The sequence below is a fragment of the Rhinolophus ferrumequinum genome, chromosome 9, assembly GCF_004115265.2.
Source record: "Rhinolophus ferrumequinum isolate MPI-CBG mRhiFer1 chromosome 9, mRhiFer1_v1.p, whole genome shotgun sequence".
NCBI lineage: Eukaryota > Metazoa > Chordata > Mammalia > Chiroptera > Rhinolophidae > Rhinolophus > Rhinolophus ferrumequinum.
In genome coordinates, this window is record NC_046292.1 from 63,660,744 (window position 1) to 63,685,127 (window position 24,384).

General features: G+C 40.3%; 1 protein-coding gene across 3 annotated transcripts in view; it reads right to left on the bottom strand.

The window, feature by feature from the left end:
- Window positions 1-4,347: 4,347 nt before the first annotated feature.
- The window catches only part of LPAR3 (lysophosphatidic acid receptor 3), a 72,912-nt gene continuing 52,875 nt past the window's right edge, over window positions 4,348-24,384 (bottom strand). For 2 of the 3 annotated variants that reach the window (XM_033113275.1, XM_033113277.1), the window contains one exon: window positions 4,348-6,098. In XM_033113275.1, coding sequence (XP_032969166.1) covers window positions 5,770-6,098 — 329 coding nt within the window. In that variant the 3' untranslated portion in view covers window positions 4,348-5,769. The remainder of the gene's footprint in view (window positions 6,099-24,384) is intronic. The other variant, XM_033113276.1, reaches the window with a different exon arrangement.

Sequence of the window (24,384 nt, forward strand, 5' to 3'; positions counted from 1 at the left end):
ATCTAAAAATTTGGAAGGCTGGGCACCATATTTTCTAGAATACAAAGCCAACAAATATCCCCGTATAGATTTTGCCAATGGCAGTCAATTATGAGAGAGAGAGAGATGCAGAAGGCAGAAGGGAAGTGGAAGCCATACATATTCTTCCCATAGCAGCAGATTGGAGATTTATTTTACAGTGGCCTATGGGTGTCCCTCCACAACTCACCTGCTTCGGGCGGCAGTTTCCAGAAATTCTTGACCTGTGTGGCAATAATTCCCTGAAAGTTAGCTGCAAATATGAGAGCTCTGAGCTTCCCTTACTTTGGTGCTTCTAGCCTTTTCAACTGTGTTATAAGCACCTAATTGCTGGTTTTAAATACCTTCCTGCTTCAAGTACTTGATTTCTGTTTTTCTAACTGAAGACAGACTGATATGTCCCATCTCCTCATTTATATAAACCTGTGGTCAGGCATTCACCTGAGAAAAACACAATTCTAATTTAGATTATCAGTAGCAGATCCCCGACCCATAAATTGTAAGCTGATTCTAACCCAAAAGGTAACACATTTATGTGACTTCTTTTCTTTCCCCGGGGTCTTGGAAATTCTACATACTACAGAGACCAGATCTAAAAAACGCACCACCAATATCACCAATGTTCCGAGGTACCTTGAGGATGGCTATATCCACACGTTTATTCTTAGTATTTTCAGCTCCTTTTCACTTTATTTCCTGTCAATTATTTGTATATATGTTTGATTTATGATTTTGCTAATCTTTTAAGGGCAGGGACTTTTTGTTTGTTCCCTAGCATCTAGGACATGTTCAAACATGTTGATTAAATTAAATGTAACAATAAATGTGTGGTTTTCTATTTGCCTTGATGGTGTGAACAGCAGCTTACACATTTTGAATTTAAGTTCATTTTAGCAAGCATAAGCAGATCTTCAAGCCTCTTAGGTTCTCCATTTTGATTAGCAGTTTCATTTTGTTCCAGAAATCTTTCCCCTCATTCCACCCACCCCGTGGTGATGATGGGTTTACGATTATACTTTTCCCACCTGCCTTAATCTCATAGATTTTAGATGGTCTTGCTAGGTGACTGTCATGCAGGGTGTCATGTGGGGTCTCTGGTCCCGCTCCCCACATAAGAATGCAGGACATGGTGAGGCCAAAAAAGGAACACCCACGGACCCATCGATAGGGGAGTCATACCAGTATAGTCTCGCTGGCGGCTGGGTTGGAGACACAGGAAGCAGGAGCCACAGGACCGGCAACCCGCCGTTCTCTTCTCTGCCAACCAACCTCACTTGCTAACTGCAATCCGCCTCTCTGCAATCCACACTCCACACTCTACAATCCGCGCTTGCTAGCTTCGCCGCGGCAGTTGTATCAGTGGCTAATGGCTAACCGGTAACAGCTGATGGCCAACTAGTCACAGCTGATGGCCATCTACTACCTGAACCAGCACCTTTCCACGTGAGGCCAAGAGCCTGGAAACTGCTCTCTGGGACTCTGTCCCCACAGTGATTCTTATGCACTAAGGCTTGAGAACCACTGCAGTCAATGAAAACTGAGCTCCTTCTCCTTGGAACCCCTATGCAAGAAGTGAAATTCAAAGAATTTAAAGACTTAGGGTTCTTTTTAGGATCCACATCTGGGAGGTGATGTATAGAATCACAGAATTTTGGAGCTGGAATGGTCCTTACAGATCATTTAATGTGAGACCCTCATTAATAAAGTCAGCAATCATATCTAGAGTTTCATAGGCAGTTCAGGGCAGAACAAGAACCAGAACCTAAGTTTTCTGACTTTCAGACTTGTGCTATCTTTAAGAGGGTTGTCATATGCATTTGTGTGAGTGGTGAACTGAGCGCCTCTACGTGGGCCAGTCATACTGAGAGGCCATGCATATGTATTAGTACAGTTTTCTGAAATGCAGCAGTCAAGTTTTAACAAAATTAGTGTATTCGGTGATTTCCCAATAGATGTAAATAAAGTGTCTTGAGGAAGGGATATTGTTTTCTAATATGCACAAGGGTGTAACATGGGCTTATGACAGCAGCCCCGTTTTCTTCAATATAACTTTATGATTAATATAGAATGTGCAGGCACTAATCTCAATAACAAATACAATACAGATGCCGATTATGGAAATTTAAGTTATGCAAACTTGAAGTTGCTGACATAGAACACATTTATAAAGTTTTGCTGCGTAAAATTGCAACTCTCTTAAAAGCTGGCAAGAACTGCAAATTCCAAAACTGGCTGACCCAGTGAATTTCAAACCGGTTCACGGACTAGCACACGGAGCTGCCGCATTACATAGTGTGATGTGACCTACACACTTACTGATACGCGCCGAACCTCCACATTGACCTTAGTGACCGATGTGCTATTGTTTGTACTGTAAGCCCTCAGCTCTGCAGTTACATATGATAAAGCACTCGGCACCCCTAACCACTACCATTAACAGTTTACCATCAGCTAATTTAGGAGAGAAAACACTCTAGAAAGCACTGGAGAGGATGCTGCAAAGATAAAATATAGCCTTAGCCACCCCCCCACCCCCCAAAAAACCCATAACAACAGCATCTCCCATCCTAACATGATTCCTCTGTGAAAACTAGTCTTAAATTATAAGTATTTTAAATTATGTCATGTGTTCAGGAGAGCAACCCTCACACAAAACGCATTTTCCCTTTGACAATGCATCGTGTCTTTAAGTGATTCTAACACCAACTTGTATGCCTGAAAGACAATGTAAAAGTGGAAGGGGCCCTAAGGGTTTACAATTTAATATCCTGTTTAGTGGTCCACCAAGGGGATATAATTCTCTGGTAAGCATCCCAGAAGTCAGATCTGGTTTTGCGTGTTTTTAATTCTTTTCAGTACACAGTGAGAGGTGTCATTGTGTAGAATAACGCTTTGGTTATTTTTACTCCAGGCACTAACAGGGCTTAGGTTTGTTGCTAAGTCACCTTCAGGGGCGTCTACAATAAGGTTTACTTTATGTTTACTCAGTCAATTAAAAAAGAGGGCCAAGCATGCTTATTGCCCCCTCCCTGAATGATTAGAGGATCTAATAAGCGCAAAATCCTTTTACCCTCCTGAGGAAATTAGCCTACAAACATGGGGCGGGGCATGCCCTGTAGTCTATGTGGTGGGGGCCATCAACAGAGCTGCACCTCCTAACCCCCTTCCCCCCCCACTTGAGGCTGATGCAGCTGACTTTATCCAATCCTGGATATCCATCCAACTGTGGATTATGCCCATGCTCCGGGTACCAATGAAGCAGGGACATTGAAATTTCTAAATTTTGATTTTCAGTATTTATAAAAAGTATCCAAGTGTGGATTGTGAGGGAAATTAGAGTTTTGATGGAGGTTTACATTTATTCTATGGTTTAGTATTGCTCTAATTTGGAATTACACAAAGTGGGGGCAGGTGGTGCCATAATCGTTTCAGTGCTTGGGCTTCTAAAGATCATATTATGGCCCCAGGCCGACCACCCACTTTTAAAAGAATTTCACCAAGAAATTTCAACAATTTATTTCCAACAACATCTTTCTTTCCAAGCAGGCAGTTTTCATGAAGGACTAAATTCTCCCACCAACACAGACTTATCAGAACACCTTGGATGGTGCTGAAAATCGAAGAAAATCAAATCCTGTTTGGTCACGGAGAAGCCTGTATTTTGAGACAAGGACTGGTCTGGAAAGGTCCAGATCAAATTTTTAGAACCAGCATCTCAGTGACTTGTAGATAAGCTTGGGGTCCTAGAATTCGAGGAGAAACCTTTTTTCTTCATTTTTTTTCCAACTGAGAGAGGGGTTAGCCATGTTCTCGGTGAGGCTTGCGGCTGCTGCTGCCCCTTGTCATTTCCAAATATACGTGACTTCTCTACTCTTGCACCAATGCTGAGATATGTGTGTGCATAAAAACAAAAGCTTTATATATTTCCACCACAAACGTTCACGTGCTTGGATCCCCTCCAGACACCATTCTGAACATGACACTCTACTGCCGGGTACTAAAAACAGTCCTTTCCTCAAAACAAAACCTTCAAAGACCCCTTAGTAGCTATTCAGGGATGAGAATTCAATTTCAACGCCGCACCCTTTGGCCAGCTGTAGCTTCAAGATGCTTACATAAAACAGAGAGAGTACATACTTCGTGGCAAACGTGATTTTTCTTTTGCAATAAAAATGTGTGCTATACTTAATACAAACTATATTTTTACTTAGAAAATACACAAAGCAGTAATGCACTTCAACAAGAGAGAAGAGATTGTTTTCAAAATTTTATTTTATAGGTAGCTTTGATATAAGCTTCAAATAGACCCACTTACTACACAGAGTTTGTGAAATCTACACCTTCAAATCATAATACTCTCTATTTTAGGCCATTATATCTAAAAGCATGACTTTACAAATCCTCTTATTATAAGTAGTTCTTGCACATAAATGTTATATTACAATAGCAAAACAAAATGTAAACTTCTTTTGCAAACTACATAAATACTATAATATCTGCCTTGAAGTTATTCTTACTTTAAAATCAGAATATACTCTAAATGCTTTACATAGAAAACTTTGGTCAGTCGCCTATGTATATGAAACATTTTTTTTCTTACTGACTTGCCTTTCAGGTTGCCTACTTAGGTCTTTGAAGGAGAAATATTTTAAATAGGACCCACATCAAAATTCAGTCCACAAGTAAGACAAGTACCAGAAGCATGTCAATAACTGTGGGCAAAATATGAGACGTGAAAATTATTCCACGTACTAACTCTGACAAGCCACCAGTGGTATGGAGGTAACTGAAAATAAGGACTCGAGTCGAGGTCGTATTTGATCTTATATGGAAAGAATTCAGGCTGCTTGTCACTATACCTTTTACTCCGCTGTAGGTCTGTTTTCAAATGAATCACCTCTTTCTCTTTTTTAGAGCACAACAGGTCATTTCTACAGCTATAATCCTAGAATGGAAAGTCTAGGTGGCCAGTGAATTTACTTCACTGTCACTATCCTTGATGTATTTAAACACAAATTTGAAATGTATAAAAATATACAGGCGCGTTTATACACACATGCATGCTTAGAGGACCACATTAGACTTTTTTCTTTTTTTTTTTTTGCTTTAAGAGAAGATTTTTAACATTTACCTTTTTTGTTCTTACTTTAAATATTTTTCCTCAAATGGTCTTTCAGTTAAAAATCAAGTTTTATCTGGAGCCCTTACTGATTTGTTATTCTGATATTCCTACTGAACACCGAACTACTGGCCATGGTTTCTTTGAGGAAAAAAAATATCATTGCTGAAACATTTTAAACAATTTTCATTGCATGCAGAAAGAACTACATAGGCTTTCCAAGCAGCTACTCAAAGTAACATTATTATTTATTTCAAGTAACATTATTATTTATTTTGGCCTTAGCCCTTTACCAATATCTTTTAAAACACAGAGAGAATGGCTACAAGACGGCGGCAGAGCCCTGAATGCATGGCCAGGCGGGCGGTGCTCCAAGCGTTCACAGGACAGCAAGCAGGAAGGAATCCACTGTGCTTTCTTCCCTCTTTCTGTGCATTTTCTCTACATGCATTGTGTCCTCTCTTTACGGCCCATGCTTTTCAACTATGTAAAACAATTCTTTTTTATTTAATCTAGCAATGATTAATTTAGACCTCAAATAACACTGTGTGAGGGCTTTATTAGAGACAAGTAATCATTCTCTACAGCTGTTTTCCCAGTGGAGGCTGGGGTGGGCAGAGGGCATCCATGGCTTAGGAACTGCTCTTTTGGCCGACGGTGCTTTGGCTGATACTATCTTCCATGTACTGGCTGCCCGTTTCGCTCCTGCTGAGGACTGTGGAGAGGATGCGGGAAGGGCGCCTGTCTGGGTTCTTCTCCGGAGAGAAGCAGCATATCATCTTCTTCATGGTGCTGTACATGTCCTCATCCTTGTAAGAGTAGATGACAGGGTTCATGAGGGAGTTGAGCAGTGCCAGAAGCAGGAACCACCTTTTCACGTGCTGCAGGCTACACTGCGTGCAATTCAGGCCGTCGAGCAGCAGAACCACCAGGCCCGGGGTCCAGCACACGACGAAGGCCCCTGGAGGGAGAGAAAAGCAAGCAACAGGTGCTCAGACCTCAGGCTGCTCATTTAGGTTTCTTCTGGCCCAGAACTCAGTCAGCGGCATCAAGAGACCTTTAGAATTTGTTTTGACAACTGCAAAGCAAACTTCCACCTTTCACCTGAGCATTTTGAGACCTGGGTATGTTAGAGGCAAACAGCTAAGAACCCTTTGACTATTAGCCACATTCTATTTCACCTTCTTATCGGGTCTCGTAATTAGGGGTTTACATTTACCGCCTGCTTACTAAGCACTACACATACCTCATCCCTGTTAGTTCTATGAACCACAGTAGGAGGCTGCTGGGGTCACTGTCCACATTTTGCAGATGAGAAAAATGAGGCCCAGAGGCATTTGTGGGGAGGCCTCACACATTACCCATACACTCTCATCAGATTTTCTAAATGTTTTCCTGAATATAAGACACATTTCATCTATGGCATTCTCCATGTCTTTTAACTAAGTCACCTGCTCAAACACTTTAGTCTTTCTAAATCCATGTTGGTGCTTAGTAAGCACTAGGTTCTTTTTGACACATTTGGCACAGGCCACATGCTTAAGAATCTGCTCTCGATTGAGATTTTTTGGTCATAAATAAATCTCTTTCATAATGAGATAGAGAAGTGCTTTTTAGCCCATTTATTTAGCACAATTTTAGCACCAACTGCACATGAAAGGTAGTCTGAGTCTCTAGCCATCTGATCATACTTACCTTACCTCTAAACTTTGACATGTTCTTCCTAAAATATGAGACATCGGTTCAAAATCCCCCCACTTAGTCGTCATAACCTCAGCTAACAGTGATTATACAAAACTTACTACGAGCCAGGTACCGATGAAATGCTTCCCTTTAGTAACTCATGGGACCACACAAGGAGGTAGGCATCGTCACCATCCCCAGGAAACTGAGGCACAGGAGAAGTGAAGTAACTTGCTCACGATCAAATAGCTTGTGAGGGACATCTAATTTGGAACCTAGGCCATCTTTCACTATAGGCTGTGCTTTGGGTTGTAGTATGACCTGCCTCCATACCGTGATGTGGTTGCTTTCTTCCAAAGTCCTTCTCATTTCTAAACACCTTTGTTTATCCATTCAATACATATGCCCTGTGAGCTTACAATGTGCCAGGAGCTGTACTAGACAGTGAATGAAGACCATGCACCCCTGGACCTAACGTGCTAATTCAGGAGACGGAATAAACACGCTACTCTGCAAACCACATCACCAGTGCCATGTTTCCCCCCAAATAAGACCTACCCTGAAAATAAGCCCCAGTTAAGATCGTACGTTATAACGATGTTCCAGAAGAAGATAACATGGCAGTATTTGAATAAATGTAGATTGTTGTACATGAAAAATAAGACATCCCCTGAAAATATGCCCTAATGTGTCTTTTGGAGCAAAAATTAATATCAGACCTGGTCTTATTTTTGGGGAAATACGGTATAAGACCCAGTCTTATTTTCGGGGAAACATGGTAGTTACTCTTACTGGTAAGAATTAGTCCAGAACAGTAGTCCTCTTGTTGTTTTATCTTCTTTCTGTGAGGTATAGTAATAAGCAAGTCAAGTCAAGAATTATACAGAGGCAGTGTGAAGCTATGAAACGCCATAAGCTTTGGGGTTAGACAGGTATGCCCAGCTCCTCACCTTATGAGCTACATGAAGGAGGCAAATCTCTGAGCCTTCCTTCCCTCATTTCTAAAACGAGGATAATAATCAGGACTGTGAGGGCTGGTTGTGAAAGGCACAGGTAATGGAAAGTGGTGTCCCACACTGATTTGGTTATGTTGAGATGCTTTGTCAAAGACATCTGCCAAAACCAGACGTCGGGGAGGTATCAGGAGAATTTAACTTCCCATTTCATAATTACAGCTCACCCGTGGCACCTGTTTTTCTCTACCCTGTATTATTTTTGGTCTGGCTGACCTATGTGAATGAAGAAGTGAACTTGGAGACAAGAATGCAGAGATTTGCATCTTAAGTCTTAACTTACTGTACAACTGTGGGAGACCCATGTCATTCCCCTGGGCTTCAGCTTCCTAAGCTGTCAACTGGGGACTTTAGGCTAGCTCTAGGGTTTTGAAATTGTGGGTCTGGACCCTTTAGTGGATGAACAATCAATTTAATGGGTTTAGACCCCAGGTCCCCTCACTCCCCACCCCCTGCCGCCCCTTTGATAAAAGAATGGAATGGAAAGGCTCAGACTGTCCTACATAGACTAAGGGAAACACTATTTCATAAAACTTCTGTTTCATTTTTACATGCCATATTTATGTGTGTATTGGTTATGAAATAAAACATTATTTTTCACTGTTGGGCTAAGTCAAAAAGTTTGAAAAACACTAGTTTAGATCATCTTTAAGGCCCCATCCAGCTCTCAATGGTTTGTATTTCCCATGACAGTAACACTTTTGTTCTGTCTGCTACTCCCAAGAGAGGGTTACTATGTTGTCAAGAGGGAAGAACTAAATGAACCAGACATCAAAAGCCATAGCTACCAACTTTGATGTGAAGATTTTTTTCGGTGTGAAATTCCATAATTCCAAAGAAATTCTGATCAAGGTCCTTGTGTTAATGAGAAGGAGAGAAAAATATTGATTAACTTTATATATTGGTAAATACATACACCAAAATTTAACAGAGTATGCAAATTCAAACCAATGGGAAGGGAAGAATGGAACTATAAAGAAAAGACAAAAAGTTCTCAAATCAAAAGAAAGGAGGGAGGAGTGAAACATACAAAAGTGGGACAAACAAATAGCAAAATAAGATGCTGGAAATGAGTCCAAATATCCTGATAACCAAACTCAGCGTTAATTGTGGTATAGTTTTTAAAAAGCAGGTGAATCCAAGCAATGTGATGTCTAACATTGCATCCAAAAGTGGTAAAACCATGAAGAAAAGCAAGGTGATTAACACAAAATTTATGATATGGTTATTTTTGTAGGTGAGAGGGCCACTGGGATGGGGCATGCAGGAGGTTTTAAAGACACTGGTAGTGTTCTGTTACATTGGGTGGCAAGTACATAGGTATTTTTTTAAAAAGTGTTATTTAAATGTTATTCTTTAATCTGTACATATATCTTATATACTTTTTTTATGTATTTCACACATACACACAATACCCTATTTCCCCGAAAATAAGACCTGGCCGGACAATCAGCTCTAATGCGTCTTTTGGAGCAAAAATTAATATAAGACCCAGTCTTATTTTACTATAGTATAAGACTGGTCTTATATAATATAATATAATAAAATATAATATAATACCAGGTCTTATATTAATTTTTGTTCCAAAAGATGAATCAGAGCTGATTGTCTGGCTAGGTCTTATTTTTGGGGACGCACAGTATACACATCAAAAAAAAAAAAAAGATAAGAGCAAGTTGACAATACGTTTTCCTAAAAATTGTTTTTTCTAAATGGGATTTTTTGTTTTTAAACCATGAAAACTATTTTCCCCCCTGGATGAAACTCCTCTGGTTTGGATTAGTAAGGGGACTGAAACACTCTAAATTTTCAAATTGATGTTCTGTTTGTCATATGTGGTGGTGATTCATATATTTTCCCTTTGTATCGAATTACATAATTCACTCAATGAACACCTGACAAACTTTTCATTGAGCAAGATTACATGCCAGGCACTGTTTTAAGCATTTTATATGAATTACCCATTTAATCTTCATGGCGACCCTTGGAAATAGGTACTAATACTACCCTCATTTTAAACCTGAGGAAACTGAAGCACAGAGAAGTTAGGTAATGTGCTAAAAGCCACACAGCTGATAAGTGTAAGAGCCAGGCTTTGAACCCAGAAACCTGGCATCAAAGCCTATGCTTCTGTCCACATGCTAGGCTTCTCAGCAGAGGGCCATAAAGGATCTTATTACGAAGTAAGTGATGGAAGAGGTGGGAGGTGGGAGGACGGGCTTAAAATCCCAATCATAGTATGTCACATCTGACTGTGAAGCTGCATATGTCACAATTAAGTCATTCTTTGGTTTGCTAACAGAAAGATTTTCTGGGGAAGGAAGGAAGGAAGGAGGGAGGGAAGGAGGGAGGGAAGGAAGGAAGGAAGAAAGGAAGGAAGGAAGGGAAAAAGGAAGGAAGGAAGGGAGAGGAGGAAGAAAGGGAGAAAGAATTCCAACAAAAATATGTGCTGGTTATGGGAGTAAGAAGAGAAACACAAATTTGCTGACCTTTCCTTTCTACTGTTTCCAAGAATAACAAAAGGCAAGTCTTCTTTAACAGAACAGCCCAAACACAGTAACTGCTGAAGTAAAGAAAGGGTGCTTCAGCGGTGTTGTCTGAGATGATGATTACAGTTGGGCAGTAACCCTGGGAAACACCACACGCAGATCCACGACTCCTCCACCTGGCAACAAAGCTGCCCTCCAAACACACCTTGGAGTAGCTGCACAGTTTAGCTAACAGTTCATTCTTTTGGGGATTTCACTGTATGTCAGCAGCTACATATGAGGCCTCCCCAAAAAATTTAAAAGAAAAATATGTCAGGAATGGTATGGCCTTGGGAAACTGTAATCTTGGAGAATTCTTGGAGAATGTGTGCAATGTCAGAAACATACAAATGGGCAACTGGCCTATTTCTTAAAAGAACAGCAGATGATGGATCCTGGGAAATGTATATCAGTCAGTCCCCTACCAATTTCCAATAATTTTGGAAGAAAAAAATTAATACTAGTGTTTTTCTAGTATTTAGACTCAATGCTTAGACCATGACAGCTGGGAACAAGCAGAGTTTTCAAAAAGAGCTCAGGCCAACCCCAAATCACATTTTTTTTTTTTTTTAATCAGAAATTAACAGATAGGAGTAGATCTGAGGTGTCTATCTGGGTACCAATGGAAGAAATCAGGTATGTTTCTCTTAGAGAAGAAGAGGCTAAGGAAAGACATGATGTGTTGTTAACTGTCTCCAAAACCTGAAAGGCCATCACATAGAAAGAGGCACAGGCTTATCCTGGGCCATTCCAGAAGGCCAACTGAAACAAATGGAAAAGAACAAAGAGGCAGAATATGGATGTAAGAGTTTTTTTTTCTTTAAGGAAATGAAGCTTTTTAGAAGAGGAATTGATTGTTCGGCAGGTAGAGAGCCTCCCTTGAGCAGGGTATTTCCTTTGCCTGGATCTTCCGGAGATGTGGAAAGGACTTTTCCTAAATGAGAGGTAGTGTTAAGTGGCTTCTGAACTCTTTCCCAAGTAAAAAATGGCTAAATTCTATAAAACTACGTTTCAACTCCCCATAAAATTCAAACACATTTGACTTGTTTGTTTCCCAGACTTGTTTAAAAAATGCAGATCCCCTCGTCCCACATCAGACCCAATAGTCAGAATCTGTGGGGTGGGACATGGAAATTTGTAGGACTAGAAAGTTCCCTCCGTGATGATGATATGCAGCCAGTTTTGTAAACCATTTCTCTAAGCTGACCCAAAATGGTTTCATCAGGCTAACCCTATCAGCAAAACTGTAGACTCTGGACAGACTTAGCAAAGAGTCATGAAAAAGAGAGAGGAGGCAAAATTCTTTAAAATAAGAAAACAAGCATCACTAGAGATCAATACCTTCAGCTCTCATTTGGACAAATGTTTGAGCACGTGATACGCATAAATAAATGCACAAACACTAGCAGTGAAACTCATCTATGGACAAGGCACCCACAGTCTTCCTCTGGCCTGTGTTGTTTCTCTGGTTCTCACTGCCTCGAATTCCTAATCGAAGATCTACTTTTCTTTCTAAGCTTAGCTCTGGTTCCACCTACTCCACCGGACCTCTCCCATATGCCCAACGTACAGTGACCAGTCCGTCCTCTCAACTCCTGCAGCACTTTCCACCTACAATATCCACGTGGCATGGGGCACATTACCTGCTTGATTTTACTCTAATATTTCCCAAGAGCTCTGGGCTAGGCAGTGTGCTCAGGGCTTTATATGTATCCATCATTTAAAACTCGCAGGCCTATGAGGTTGCCACTCTTGTTATTCCAGTCTTACCTACGACAGATTTGAAGTTTAGAGTGGCACAAGAGTTTGTCTTAGGCCCAGAAGCCAAAAAATAGAAGAGTCATAATTTAAACCCAGGCCTGACTCCCTCATGCAACCTTTTGAGCATTGTGCTATATTGGCCGTAGTTTTAAATACATAGATCTCTCATATGCTAAGCTCCCTAAGCTCCCTAAGCTGTGCCTCATACCTGTCTGTATCCTTAGAACTAAGTATGGAGAGGAGATGAGTCAGTTGACCTTGATTGAAGTTTATGAAGCACCCACATGGGACCAGGTACTGTACTAGCTGCAGCACCAGCTAATGCAAGCAGGGTACAGTCCTGCCCCTCAGGCACTGACAGGCACAGGACGTGGATGCGATGATTCTGACTACTGTTAAGGAGGGTTCCGAGTGAAATGACACACAATGGAGCTGAGTGTGGAAGGTCAAGAATGACTGTGCGGAGGTAAGAAATAGAATGTATTTGGGGGAATTCCAGATAGTTTGGGATGTTCTTAACCCTTATAGGTGATTGAGGAAGTAAGATGACATCTCAGAGATAGACCTGAGTCAGATCTGGAAGGATCCTGTGGGCACACTCAGGAGTGTGGATTTGTTGTTTAGGTTAGACCCAAAAGCCTTTTTCTACCAGGAGTTTATCAGGAGAATTAAGCCTGAATGCCCACAGGGTTCCATTGTAAGTAATGAATTAACCTCTCTCCCAAGTGCCTAGAATGGTATGAGTCATATGCCATCCGTAGGAGGATTAAGAAAATATTTCCATGTTCCAGGTTCATAAAGGAATGTCACAGAGAAAGACTAGATCAGAGGTTTTTCGGACTCACTTGCAACTCATTAACAGGTCATGGAATCAATTTTGCAAATTTGCAATTTTTGCAAAATTGCAACCAGCAATTTTCTAAAAAATAAAACAGAACAGGAAACATCAGAGTGCATCAGAAAACATCAGATATCGTAAGGGTATGTTTCATGAAAATATTGTTTTGGTTACATACAAAAATATGTGTGTGCAGTGGGCCATGATATAGAACGTACACTATTTCTTATGGAGGTCCCAAGTTTGTTTGTTTGTTTTTTAAGTTTGAAATCCACTTCTATATATCAGTGGTTTTTTTTTCCAAGTCATTCTCAAAGGAAGTAGAGGAACACTTCCCAAAGGAAATCTGTTGTTAAACTTCAAAATCAGATCTGCTCTGACTAAAGAAAGAAATGGGGTGAGGGGTGGGGGAATTGACTAAAGTCTTTGGTAGCAGAACTCACTCTCATCATTGTACCACAACCACTGCCCCTCGTACTCATACACACATTGAGGCACCTCTGGAGAACCCCTGGGAATCCCACTCGGCATAGTTTGAAAACTACTGCTATAGAATGATAGTTCTTTGAAGATTTTTAATCAGGACATGGATGTCTTCCATTTAGAGCAAGTTTTGTCTGGGTGCTCATGATGGAGTTGAGGTAAGTGAAGCTTGAAGTTTGCTCCCACCTGCATTAGAATCACCTAGATGCCTGCTTAAAATTCCGATTTCTGGGCCCCACCCAGACCTACCAAATGAGAAATTGATGAAGGTCTGACCTGGGCATCTCCAGTTTTAACCAGCTCCCTGGGGAGAGTCACTGGTCTAAGCAGGGAGACTCATCTGAAGATGGGCTAAAACTTAGGTGAAATTATAAGGATTGGAAAAAGTAGTGGTGGTGGAGCTGGAGAGACATCGAGGGGTTAGATAGTCAGTAAGGAGGGAAAATGGTAACACTTGATATGAGAACTGGATCCAGGAAATGAGGGAGAGGAAAGAATCCAGGGTGACTAGGTAGCATGTGGTTCTGATAATCAAGTGGGAGAGACAGACAAGGAACCAGTTTAGAAGGAGGAGAGAGTGGTTCTGTTTTAGGCATTGGGCAGTGGATCTGTGGCTCCTCCAGGCAGAGAGATGAAGAAGGCAGCCAGACATGTGAGTCAGAGCTCTGAGAGCTCCAAATGCTAATGCTGACTTGGGAGACATCGGCCATAGGTGGGTACTGAAGCCATATGTCCCTCCATTAATAAATATTTACCATGTGCCAGCTACTAAACATGAATGTCTTCATGATTACATTTGGGTAACAATTCTCATTTCCTCCTAGTGCCTAGTGACAGTTCAGTTACATTGATAAGAAGCAATTATTTTTTATTTTAATGATGTTGTATGTTCTTTCAGTATCTGTTTAAGAGACTCACTAATAGTCCAAATAGACTACAAATGAGCTTTCCTCTAATAATTAAATAAACTAGTTTTAGTGCTATACTCGAAAACCAATATCATGGGTTCAGTGTTAATTTTTAAAGTATAGTGAATCATATACTAGAATATTCAATTAAGTAGTGAAATGATATGACTGTAATTTAATGAAATGACTGTAATTTAAGATAGTCAGAAACATCAAATTAAGGAATGTCTAACACTTTGGAAGCTACAATTACAAATGAAAATATGGTGACAAGTGAAATAAAAGGTCTTTCAAAAGTCCCTAGTCAATATATAACTGTCACCCTCCCCGCCTTATTTGGAAGTTTTCAAAATATCTCAAACAATACTCTGGTGAATACCTCAGCCCCACATTATAGGAAATAAGAAAGAATACCAGTCTATCTGGAAAAAGGGCCCCTCACTGGAATGTGTGTAAGATAATTCAGCATTCTTGGGATTTTAGTGACAGGATGTGTAAAAGATTGAGACCTCAAGTTGCATGAAGCCTGTTCTTCAAGACTCATACTTTTCTATTCCAACGAGTTAGTCTTATTTTCATCTGTTCAAAAATTCACACATGCAATTAAAAAGAAATCTTGTCATGTGAGTGGCACACAAATGAGGCATCCATAACAAAAGCAATCACTCCCACAAAATAGTTTCACTTTGGCACACAGACTACTCATTTCATCAAAGAGGAAGATATATTTTAAATATGTTCACTCTGTTATTCTTTGTTTTTAGTCCAGGAAAAAGTGGCAGGGCACAAGCAATAATGCTAACCTAGTAAGCCACAGAGCTGTCTGATTTACTAAAATAGAAAATTGCAACTCTACATAAAAATCAGGTTGTGAAACTCATCTCAGGGAAGCCGTCTTCTATTTGAAAAGAATTTTAAAACTAAAATTTAAAAGTAAATGGCTTTTCTTTGTTAGAAATATTATAATGAGTAAGTTACACATTAATAGAATATTCAAGTGAAAATGTTCTTACCACACTAAATAATTTAAAAATAACACTTCCAGATGTGGTTTGCATTCAAATTCATAGTCATTTACCCACAGTGTTTTAGAAGTGCAATAATTCAGAAAATAGATTGTCACATATGTGAAAGGAATGAAAATTTATACCTTTAGTAAACCTGACTTATTTTTACTGCAGAAAACAAGAAAACACTAAGACATTTCAAATAGATGAGGAGCACTTAAGCATTCCACAAATGATTCATTTAACACTATTGTTACCACTGTTGGATCTTTTTACTCTGACAACTGGTTTTAGAAACACTTGCTTTAAATTTATGGCCAGCTCTGGAAAATTAAAAATCTTGGTGCCAAGGGGTTATGAGATAAAATTTAAAGCAGAGGCATACCAGCTAAAACCACAGCCTAGACTTAATTCTAGTGTTTAATTCTGGGCAACAGCTGGTGATCATAAAGTGCATATGTAAGAAAACACCATCTCCTCCTCCAGATTCTTCTTTAAGCATCGTAGGTTTGGACCAACAACACCTCAGTACCTCACTAACTACTACATGAAGGGCTCTGTAGCATCTAAGAAAAGGTGTGAGGTCAGTTGTGTGTATTGGCAGAGTAGCAACTACTTGCCTGGTATAATCTTACTGACAGATCCCAGCTAACCTGCCAAAGGATCTGAAATTCTTCCTGCTGGAGTCACTCCTTTAAATTAGGGAGGCCTGCGTTACCCCTTACTTGAAACATTAACATATTAAGCTGTAGGCATGTAATATTTTATCACATAAGCTACCATTAGCACAGAGTAGGGTCCTGGGGCAATGTAAAAGGGATACCTTTGGTGGGTTTGAAAATTTTCTAAAGGGTTACAGCATGGAACACTGCATGCTGACCTGAACAGGACACAAAATTCTGGACACCCAGATGGCACAAATCACCATTCTAAGCTCAGAAGAAGGAAACAAGAAGTAGTAGGAGCTGGAGGACTTGAGTTAGAGAGAGTTGGGCCTGGAAGAGTGACAACATGGTGTAGCTTGGGAACTACAAAGTCCTGACATAACGGTCACCGCTTTCCCTCCTACACCCATGGCCACCATCATTAATCCACCACACTCCTTGCTTCTGAACCCGATATGGCCTAAAATCCTTCACAGCACAATGCTCCAAGTGGCCTCTAGCAATCAGTTGGAATTTGTCCTGGACATGAAATCCTCTTCCCATCCCTGTATAGTAAAAAGAGTGTAGGCTTGAGATCAAGCAGACCCTGAGTTGAAATCCTGGTTGATGACCGTGGGCAAATCAGTTCATCTTCCTGGTTCTCCCACCATTTTGTTAGTGATGTTGATACCAACCCAACAGGGTTTTTATGAGAATGTGTAGAGAGTGCCCAAAACCGAAAACACTCAGAACATGTTAGTTCTGACCGCCCAGTGGTTACTTCCCCTGCTGTACTTCCTTAGGCAACATATAAACACACCTGGGAGGGCGCTGCAGTTGCTGTTGTATACCCACCCAAGCGCGCACGCGCGCTCTCTCTCTCTCTCTCTCTCACACACACACACACACACACACACACACAAATTTATTACACTATATCTTATTTGTGTATGCATTTGGCTGCTCTGTTAGATTGACATCCTCAGAGAAGTGCCCTTTTATATCTTTTTTTCCCCTTTCTTCCGCCTCCCTCCCCCACCCCCACTCCGGTTCAAGCCGTTGTTCCTCAGTCTAGTTGTGTAGGACACAGGTCCCTGGCCCATGCTGGTATTGTGAGCCTTGCGCTCCCCCGGCTGAGGCAGTCGGTCGCCGGTCATTGGTCACAGTATTGTTGAAATAATATTGAAATAATTGAAAACGATAATAATATTGAAATCAACAATATTGATTGAAAATAATATTACTGAAAACAATTGTAATAGTGATTATTAAAACAGCTATTGCAAACAATAACATTTATAAAAGATGTTCATAATATATTGCTGAGTTGACAAAAAAGATTGCAAAAGACTGTGAATAATGTGATTCCATTCTCATTGAAAAATACAAATTAAGCATGCATTTGTGTGTGTACATGTGTGCACTTGGAAAAGATCCCAAAATATCCAAATATCCTAGCAGATATAAGCTCCAGGCCATATGATCTAACTGACTGTTTCCTTCTTCCTTACATCTTTTATTGTTGTCTTAATTTTTTGCCATGAAAATATATATATATATATATTTTAAACAATGTGCTCCACTAAAGCTATTTCTGTTTCCATTTTGGGAACAGATATATTTGCATGCACTAGATTTCCACTGCAAGAAGTACCACAAGACTGATCCTATGTAGTTGAGAAATGAGAAGGTCAAACTCTCTTTCCCAACAAATCTCTTAATGGCAATTTCACTCCATTTTACCTAGAGGTAGTTTACTAAACAGGGAAATGCACAGCAAGAGTCTGAGAAAGTCATTAAATGGTAAGGCCATGCCATAACCCTTGAAGTGGAATCAATAAAAACCAATTGTGTAAAATGTGAGGTTTGTTATTGCAGTATTATTTTAAATTTTTCCCCATTAGTTGTACATTAATCACAAAAAGCACAAAGGGAAAGAAAGAGAAATATACTGTGCCGTCCACTGAGACAAAAGGTCCCAAATGATCACGTCTCCCTACCCACAGAGCACACTTACGACTGGTCTCCATTTAAAAACAAGGGCTAGGGGAGGTGGAAGCCACCACAGATTACAAATTATGGGAGTGAGGCTTCCTGGATTCCTTCATTTATCTATTATCATAGAATGAGGGTCCATATAAGTCTATCTTCCAGATAACAGAAGGTTAAAAACCTTTTCAACCAAAGCCTTTCCTCCTTTCCTCCTGAAAGGGAGCTTACTAATCACACCTCTGCCTTTTCTTGATAACTGTGTCACTCACTGGGAACATCCGTTACCCCTAGAGTGAGTGACATCACTGGACAGCTGCCCTTCCCTTGTGCCCTCGTGATGGAGCCCGTCAGTTACCCAGAGCCAGAGGTCCCTGTGGCTCTGACAAGCCCTCCTGCCCTTCAGTTAACTGATTCTAAGGTACTGTGTGCTCAGAAAGTTCAGTAAGAACGGCAGCCAAATAAAGTCAATAAAGCTCTGAAGAATGACATGGGGGGAGGGAGGGAAACATATTAAAAGGCTTTGAGGGCTCCGAGGACATTTTCCACTATGGGGGTAAGTGCCAGAGATTGTTTTATAGATTAAATAAATTAAGGGACACCAAGAAAACACAATTCATATCTGCATGGGCGACTTTAAAGAATTCATTCTCTGCCATGAAACATGAAAACTAGCTCACCACCATATTTATTACAAATAAATAGATAACAAGCAAGCAAACACAAAATGGTTATTAAGCAAGTTGTTTATAGCTCAGTTTCAAAGTTTCATCTGAGATCTGAAAACTGGTACAAGGACACAGGAAAACAGGTTCATCTCTCCCCCCACCCGCCATTTCAAGCCCTCACATGAAAGCAGAGTAAGCACGCATTGGACGCGTACACACAGATGCGGAGATACTCTGTTGTGAGTACACCCTGCTAATTATTAAATAGCCAGCTTCTCCAATAACTCACTTTGCATTGTTGATGCTTTCTCCTGCCAAGAGGGGAAAACAATCCAAATGACAAACATCTATAATTTTAACTTGGCAGGCGTATGAATCAGAGCACCATTAAAATTCTGCTGAAATAGCTTCCACTTGTTACTTCTGATCATATCTAACTTTTCCCTAAACTAGTTAGAATTGGTATTTACCATAATTCTCTTTAAAGGAAAGTAATGTGACACTAGCTTTGTTTCCTAAAGACTTTTTTTTGGTTTACTTTGTCATATACAAAGCAACGCTAGGAAGAGACAGTGCTCAAATCCCAACAATATGGCAATAATTACTGATTAACCTTTAACCAGCAGTACAGTGCTGCTTGAGATGCAAACATGGACTTATCTTCTTACTCTCTTTATTCCTCAACCCCTTAGCTGCCACCCTCCCCCGCACCATGTTCTATTAATGTCAGATGCTCTTTGTTCTCCTGTTTTCTTTCATTTTCTCTTGTTCTTCAGGAATTCTGCTTGTATCCTCTTTGTGAGGATAACCCCACCTAACTTAGTGAACCCTTCCGATTTAAACAGCACTCATTTTAATTCCATTGTACACATCCTGGGTATAAACACTGCTATCCCAGCATTTCATGCATCATTCAACAAATATTTATTGAGCCCCTGTGAGGAGTCAATGACACTGTTCATTAGCCAGGACACAGAGATAAACATGTTAGACACGAGCTCTTTTCCAGTTCCTGACTTCACCAGCTCCTTTTCAAAGTTCAGGTCGCAGCCCCAGGTGTGCCCTTGGGAGAGGGCTTCCATTGTGCCATAGGACACAGTGCCCAGCTCCGCCAGTCCTTAAAACATAATTCTGCTTGATTTCTTCACGTCACTGTCCGCACTTACTTTGTTTACTGGTTGATTGGCTGACTGATTAATTTACTGATTGTCCATCACCCCAGTTGGAAAGTAAGCATAAAAATGGGAACTTCACCATTTAATTCCCCTACAGATATCTTCCACGTATACAGTGCTTTCTAGATCCCCTTCTGGAAGTTCTGATTCTGGAGTAGGGCCCAAGAATCTGAACGTTATCAGTCAGGCTCATATTTAAGAAAAATAAAACTATTGGTAAAACATGACCTGATTAATAATTTACTATAATGAACATGCTATGCAATCAGAAAACAGAAAAAAAAACTACATTATTTGGAAACATAATTTTAGTTTGCATTGAGCAAATTTTCAAAATTTGATATGAGGGAATGAGTGCCTTAAGTATATAGTAAGAATGAAAACAGAAGAAAGCAAAGGAAGGTTGGAGGACGTGAAAATAGAATGTGTGTAAAAGATAATGAAAGAGAAGACAGACATTGAAAGCAGTACAAGGAGAAGCCATTAAGGTATCGCACAGGAAACTGGAAAGAAGGGGAAAAAAAGGTTGCTCTTTGAGTGAAGCCCTAAACCAAAGTCACCTTAAAGGGATCTTATCCTAGTCCCTAGACCTGCAACACCTTTACTGAAATCTGACTGAAGGCAAAAATATACTAGGAAAAGAATGTCATCAGAGCCAGGACGTCTAGAACAACCCTATGCAATTGCCAGGGAGAAAAGTCGTGGTCAAGGGGTTGTCCCCATCCTCATGTCTGGGCTCTCTCTATTGTACTGATTCTGTTCAAAAGGCAACCTCAGACTGTAACCGGACTTGGCAGGTATTGAGTATCAAATCCCTTAGAAATTACATTTCCTCAGTTCAAATAAATACATTGGCATCCTGTTAGGTTGGTGCAAAAGTAATTGTGGTTTTTTTCAATTATCTTTAACCTTTTAAACTTCAATTACTTTTGCACCAACCTAATAGTTCATCACACACACACACACACACACACACCATCCAGAGAGAGGGCAGGCCAAAGGGAGGAAGGAAGAAGGCAAATTAGTTCTGACACCCACACTTCCTTCACCTTCTTCCCTCTGCCACCCTTACTGCCTGCTGATCTCTTCCTCATTCTCTGAAGCCCAGCTCATTTGTTACCTTCTCTGTAAAGCTTTCCTCAGTCACAGCCTTCAGGTTGACTCAGATATTCCCCATTCCACGGTTCCATGGCGCTCTTCACAGGCTTACTGTCACATCAGACACCGTTAGTGGATGACCCCTCTCTGTGCCATCAAGGTACGTTCAAGGCCATGGTGCCACAGGAGACCCACCTTAGGAACTTATTCAACAGCCAATTCTACTTCCAAACTTTCCAAGGTGGTTGGTTGGAATTCAAAATTCACTTCGTCATGAGCATAACTGATATATATGGCTCCAGGTCACTCATAAAAGCCTATTCACCCACATATGGATGATTACTTTATAGGCAATTCTGGATTCACAGCAACTTGATTTGCAGTGATTTTTCACTGATTTATTCTTGGCCAGTTACACCCTTGTTACCCTAGCTAATACATGAGATATCTTCCAACGGTCTCCTCCCAAACTGTGAGCCTTTTCTTGCCTAAGGCCCCCGCCAGTTCCTACAAAGGGCGTTAGAGGTAAGTCTCTGTTTTTCCTGGTTATTTCTTCAAGACCCTTTAGTCCTTTCCCAGAACTCCATATACCTCCTACCCCTCTGTATTTGAAAACAAACTAAATAAAATCTTAAAACATACAATTGCTTACTCTATTTATCCTGTATAATACATATACATATATATACACATACAGGCACGCTTTAAATACATACCCGTGTTTTATGTTATGTACAAATATTTAATTCAGAGTTGATAAAATACAGTATTGTAAAAATTTCCTTAAGAGAAAGACTGAACATTGCAGCCCCTTGGGTGGGAACACAGTCCCCTTTTAAGACATTGTTTCTACTGAAAACTAGATTGAACTCAGTTTCCACCACTTTATTCAGGAAAGCAGCAAGTTTAAATATGAAGACGGCCTATGCTAACTGCTGTATTGCCAACATCACATTGTCCTGTGAGTGAGGACAATCATGGTTCCAATCTCTATTGCCAATCATAAATAGGTCCCGTCCTCATCTTAGAACCAGTACAAAATGCTACCGTGTTTCCCCGAAAATAAGACTTAGCTGGACCATCAGCTCTAATGCGTCTTTTGGAGCAAAAATTAATATGAGACCCAGTCTTATTTTAATATAACATAAGACTGGGTATAATATAATATAATATAATATAATATAATATAATATAATACCGGGTATAATGTAATATAATACCGGGTCTTATATTATTTTTTGCTCCAAAAGACGCATTAGAGCTGATGGTCTAGCTAGCTCTTATTTTCGGGGAAACATGGTAGTGTTGGGAAAACAAATGGTTTACGAGACAATTCCTGCCCTCAAACTGTTTGCCCTCTAGGAGGGCAAAAAGGGCACACAAATAAAAATAATTATTGTAAGGTAGTGAATGACATATATCAAATGAATGGAATAGGCAAATGAAAAAGGAACTCAGAGAAGAAATCTCTGCAGGTTGGGGGAAGTGAAAAAACTTGATGGAGAAGATAGGATTTGAGGGGTCATGAAGGAAATGCAAAAATGGAATTATTATGGAGGAAGAAAACTCTCAGTTTGTCCCCCCACCCGCTGGCCAAACACTTGATATATAAATATACCAAATGCTTTTGAGATCAGGCAGCATACCATGGTGCTAGAATAACAGCAAGCTGGGACAACGCCCAGCACACATTTCACCCAAAGGAACGGTAAAACCATGTTATCAGCGGTACTAGGGAAGCCAAGGATTCCTCTTCTGATTTGGGATGGTTTATTATCATCTAAAACAGAAGAGTCTGAGGCTTTTCTTACAGTCCATGTGCTTCCACATTTGGGTTAATCAAACACATTTAAACCAAACTATATCACAGTTTGAAAGAAGCCACTGTTTAAAAAGTTACTTTTATTATTCTAGTAATCAAATGAGATTAGTAAGTCAACATGTGTAAACAACAATAAATTGTAAGTTGTTAATCAGTGAAGAAGAGACATCTAAATCATATATACACAGATGCTAAGAAAGATCATTCAAAGTTGAAAGGAGTCCATTTTTGAATTAGAGACCATCTATTTACCTTAGTCCAGGATACTGGATAAATCAAACACCCTAAACTTAATAAAGGATGAATACATGGAGACTGGGACATTGTCTCACTCAAACTGTGGAACTAAACATATCATGATACTCAAATAACAAAAAGCTCATCTTAGCCCTTAGCCCCTCGCCCATACGAAAAACACTTCGTCTTTCAACATATCCATTTTTATTTTCCCGAAGCAAATGTATTTGTTTATTACTGTGCACAATGACCACTTTGGTATTTTTACCTAATGATATACATAGACTGAAGAATTTACTAGTTAGGTAAACTTAGGTAATTTACTGGAACTCCTTAGAGCATCTCCTTGTTTCCCATCTGTAGGACAGACAGTAAAATCCCGTTCCCGGGGTTGGTGCGGCCTGAGTGAGAGAACAGACCTAAGGCCATTTGGTGCAGCATTTAGTACGGGACCATGTCGTCTTATGATTACTCCAGGAAAGGCCTTTGGCGATTTGATGTTCAGAAAACCCACAACGACACTACTCAGAGAGGCAATATGACAGAGTGTTTTAACAGCATGGCCTCTAAGGCCACCAGCCTGGGTTCAAATCCCAGATCTGCTGCTTGCTTTTGGGTAGCCTTGGGCACTTTTTATTTAACCTACTAAGCTCACCTGTACCTCAGTTACCTCATCTGTAACATGGAAATAATAAGAATACCCACCTCCTGGGGTTCGTGACTGGAACCCCAGATGCATTAAGCGCTCAGAGCAGCGCTTGGCACAGTACGACTTGGCATGTTGGCCATTCTTGCTGTCGACCCTGCCCTCCAGCCCTAAAGATGGTCAGAATCAAAGTCAAGAGTCTGAGAAGGGGTGGAAAAATACTAAGAAACCAGTTATTTGAGATGCAGAAACTAGCTGTTGTTTTCTAAGGAATCTCAGAGAGATGATGATTTTTTAAATAAATGTAGTCTTTTAGGACATAGCGGTATGGATGGAACTAAGTGAAAAAGACCCGAGTGGCCGAAGCAGCATGAGCCTTCTCCGTTCAGCACATCTCTACAACAGCACTAGTAATGCTGCAAGTGTGTTTTATTTTCATGCCTGGTTTTTTCTACTAGACCATATGTACCTCAGGGGCTAGGAGTATGCAGAGCTGATTTACTTTTGCATTCCCAGGCACCTAATCAATATGTATTCGTGCGTGAATGATCAAATGAGTGAATAAAAAAGTATGTTCTAAAGAAAGGTGCAGATATTTGTCCAAGGGCGAGACCTTTGACAGAACAGAAATTGACTCTTCGGTCACCAGGTAGAAGCCAATAGCAAACGAGAAGACAGATGAACCGTAATTATGTTCCCATAACCTGGAACCTCAGTTTCACAGTTCCTACTTTTTACCCTACAGAG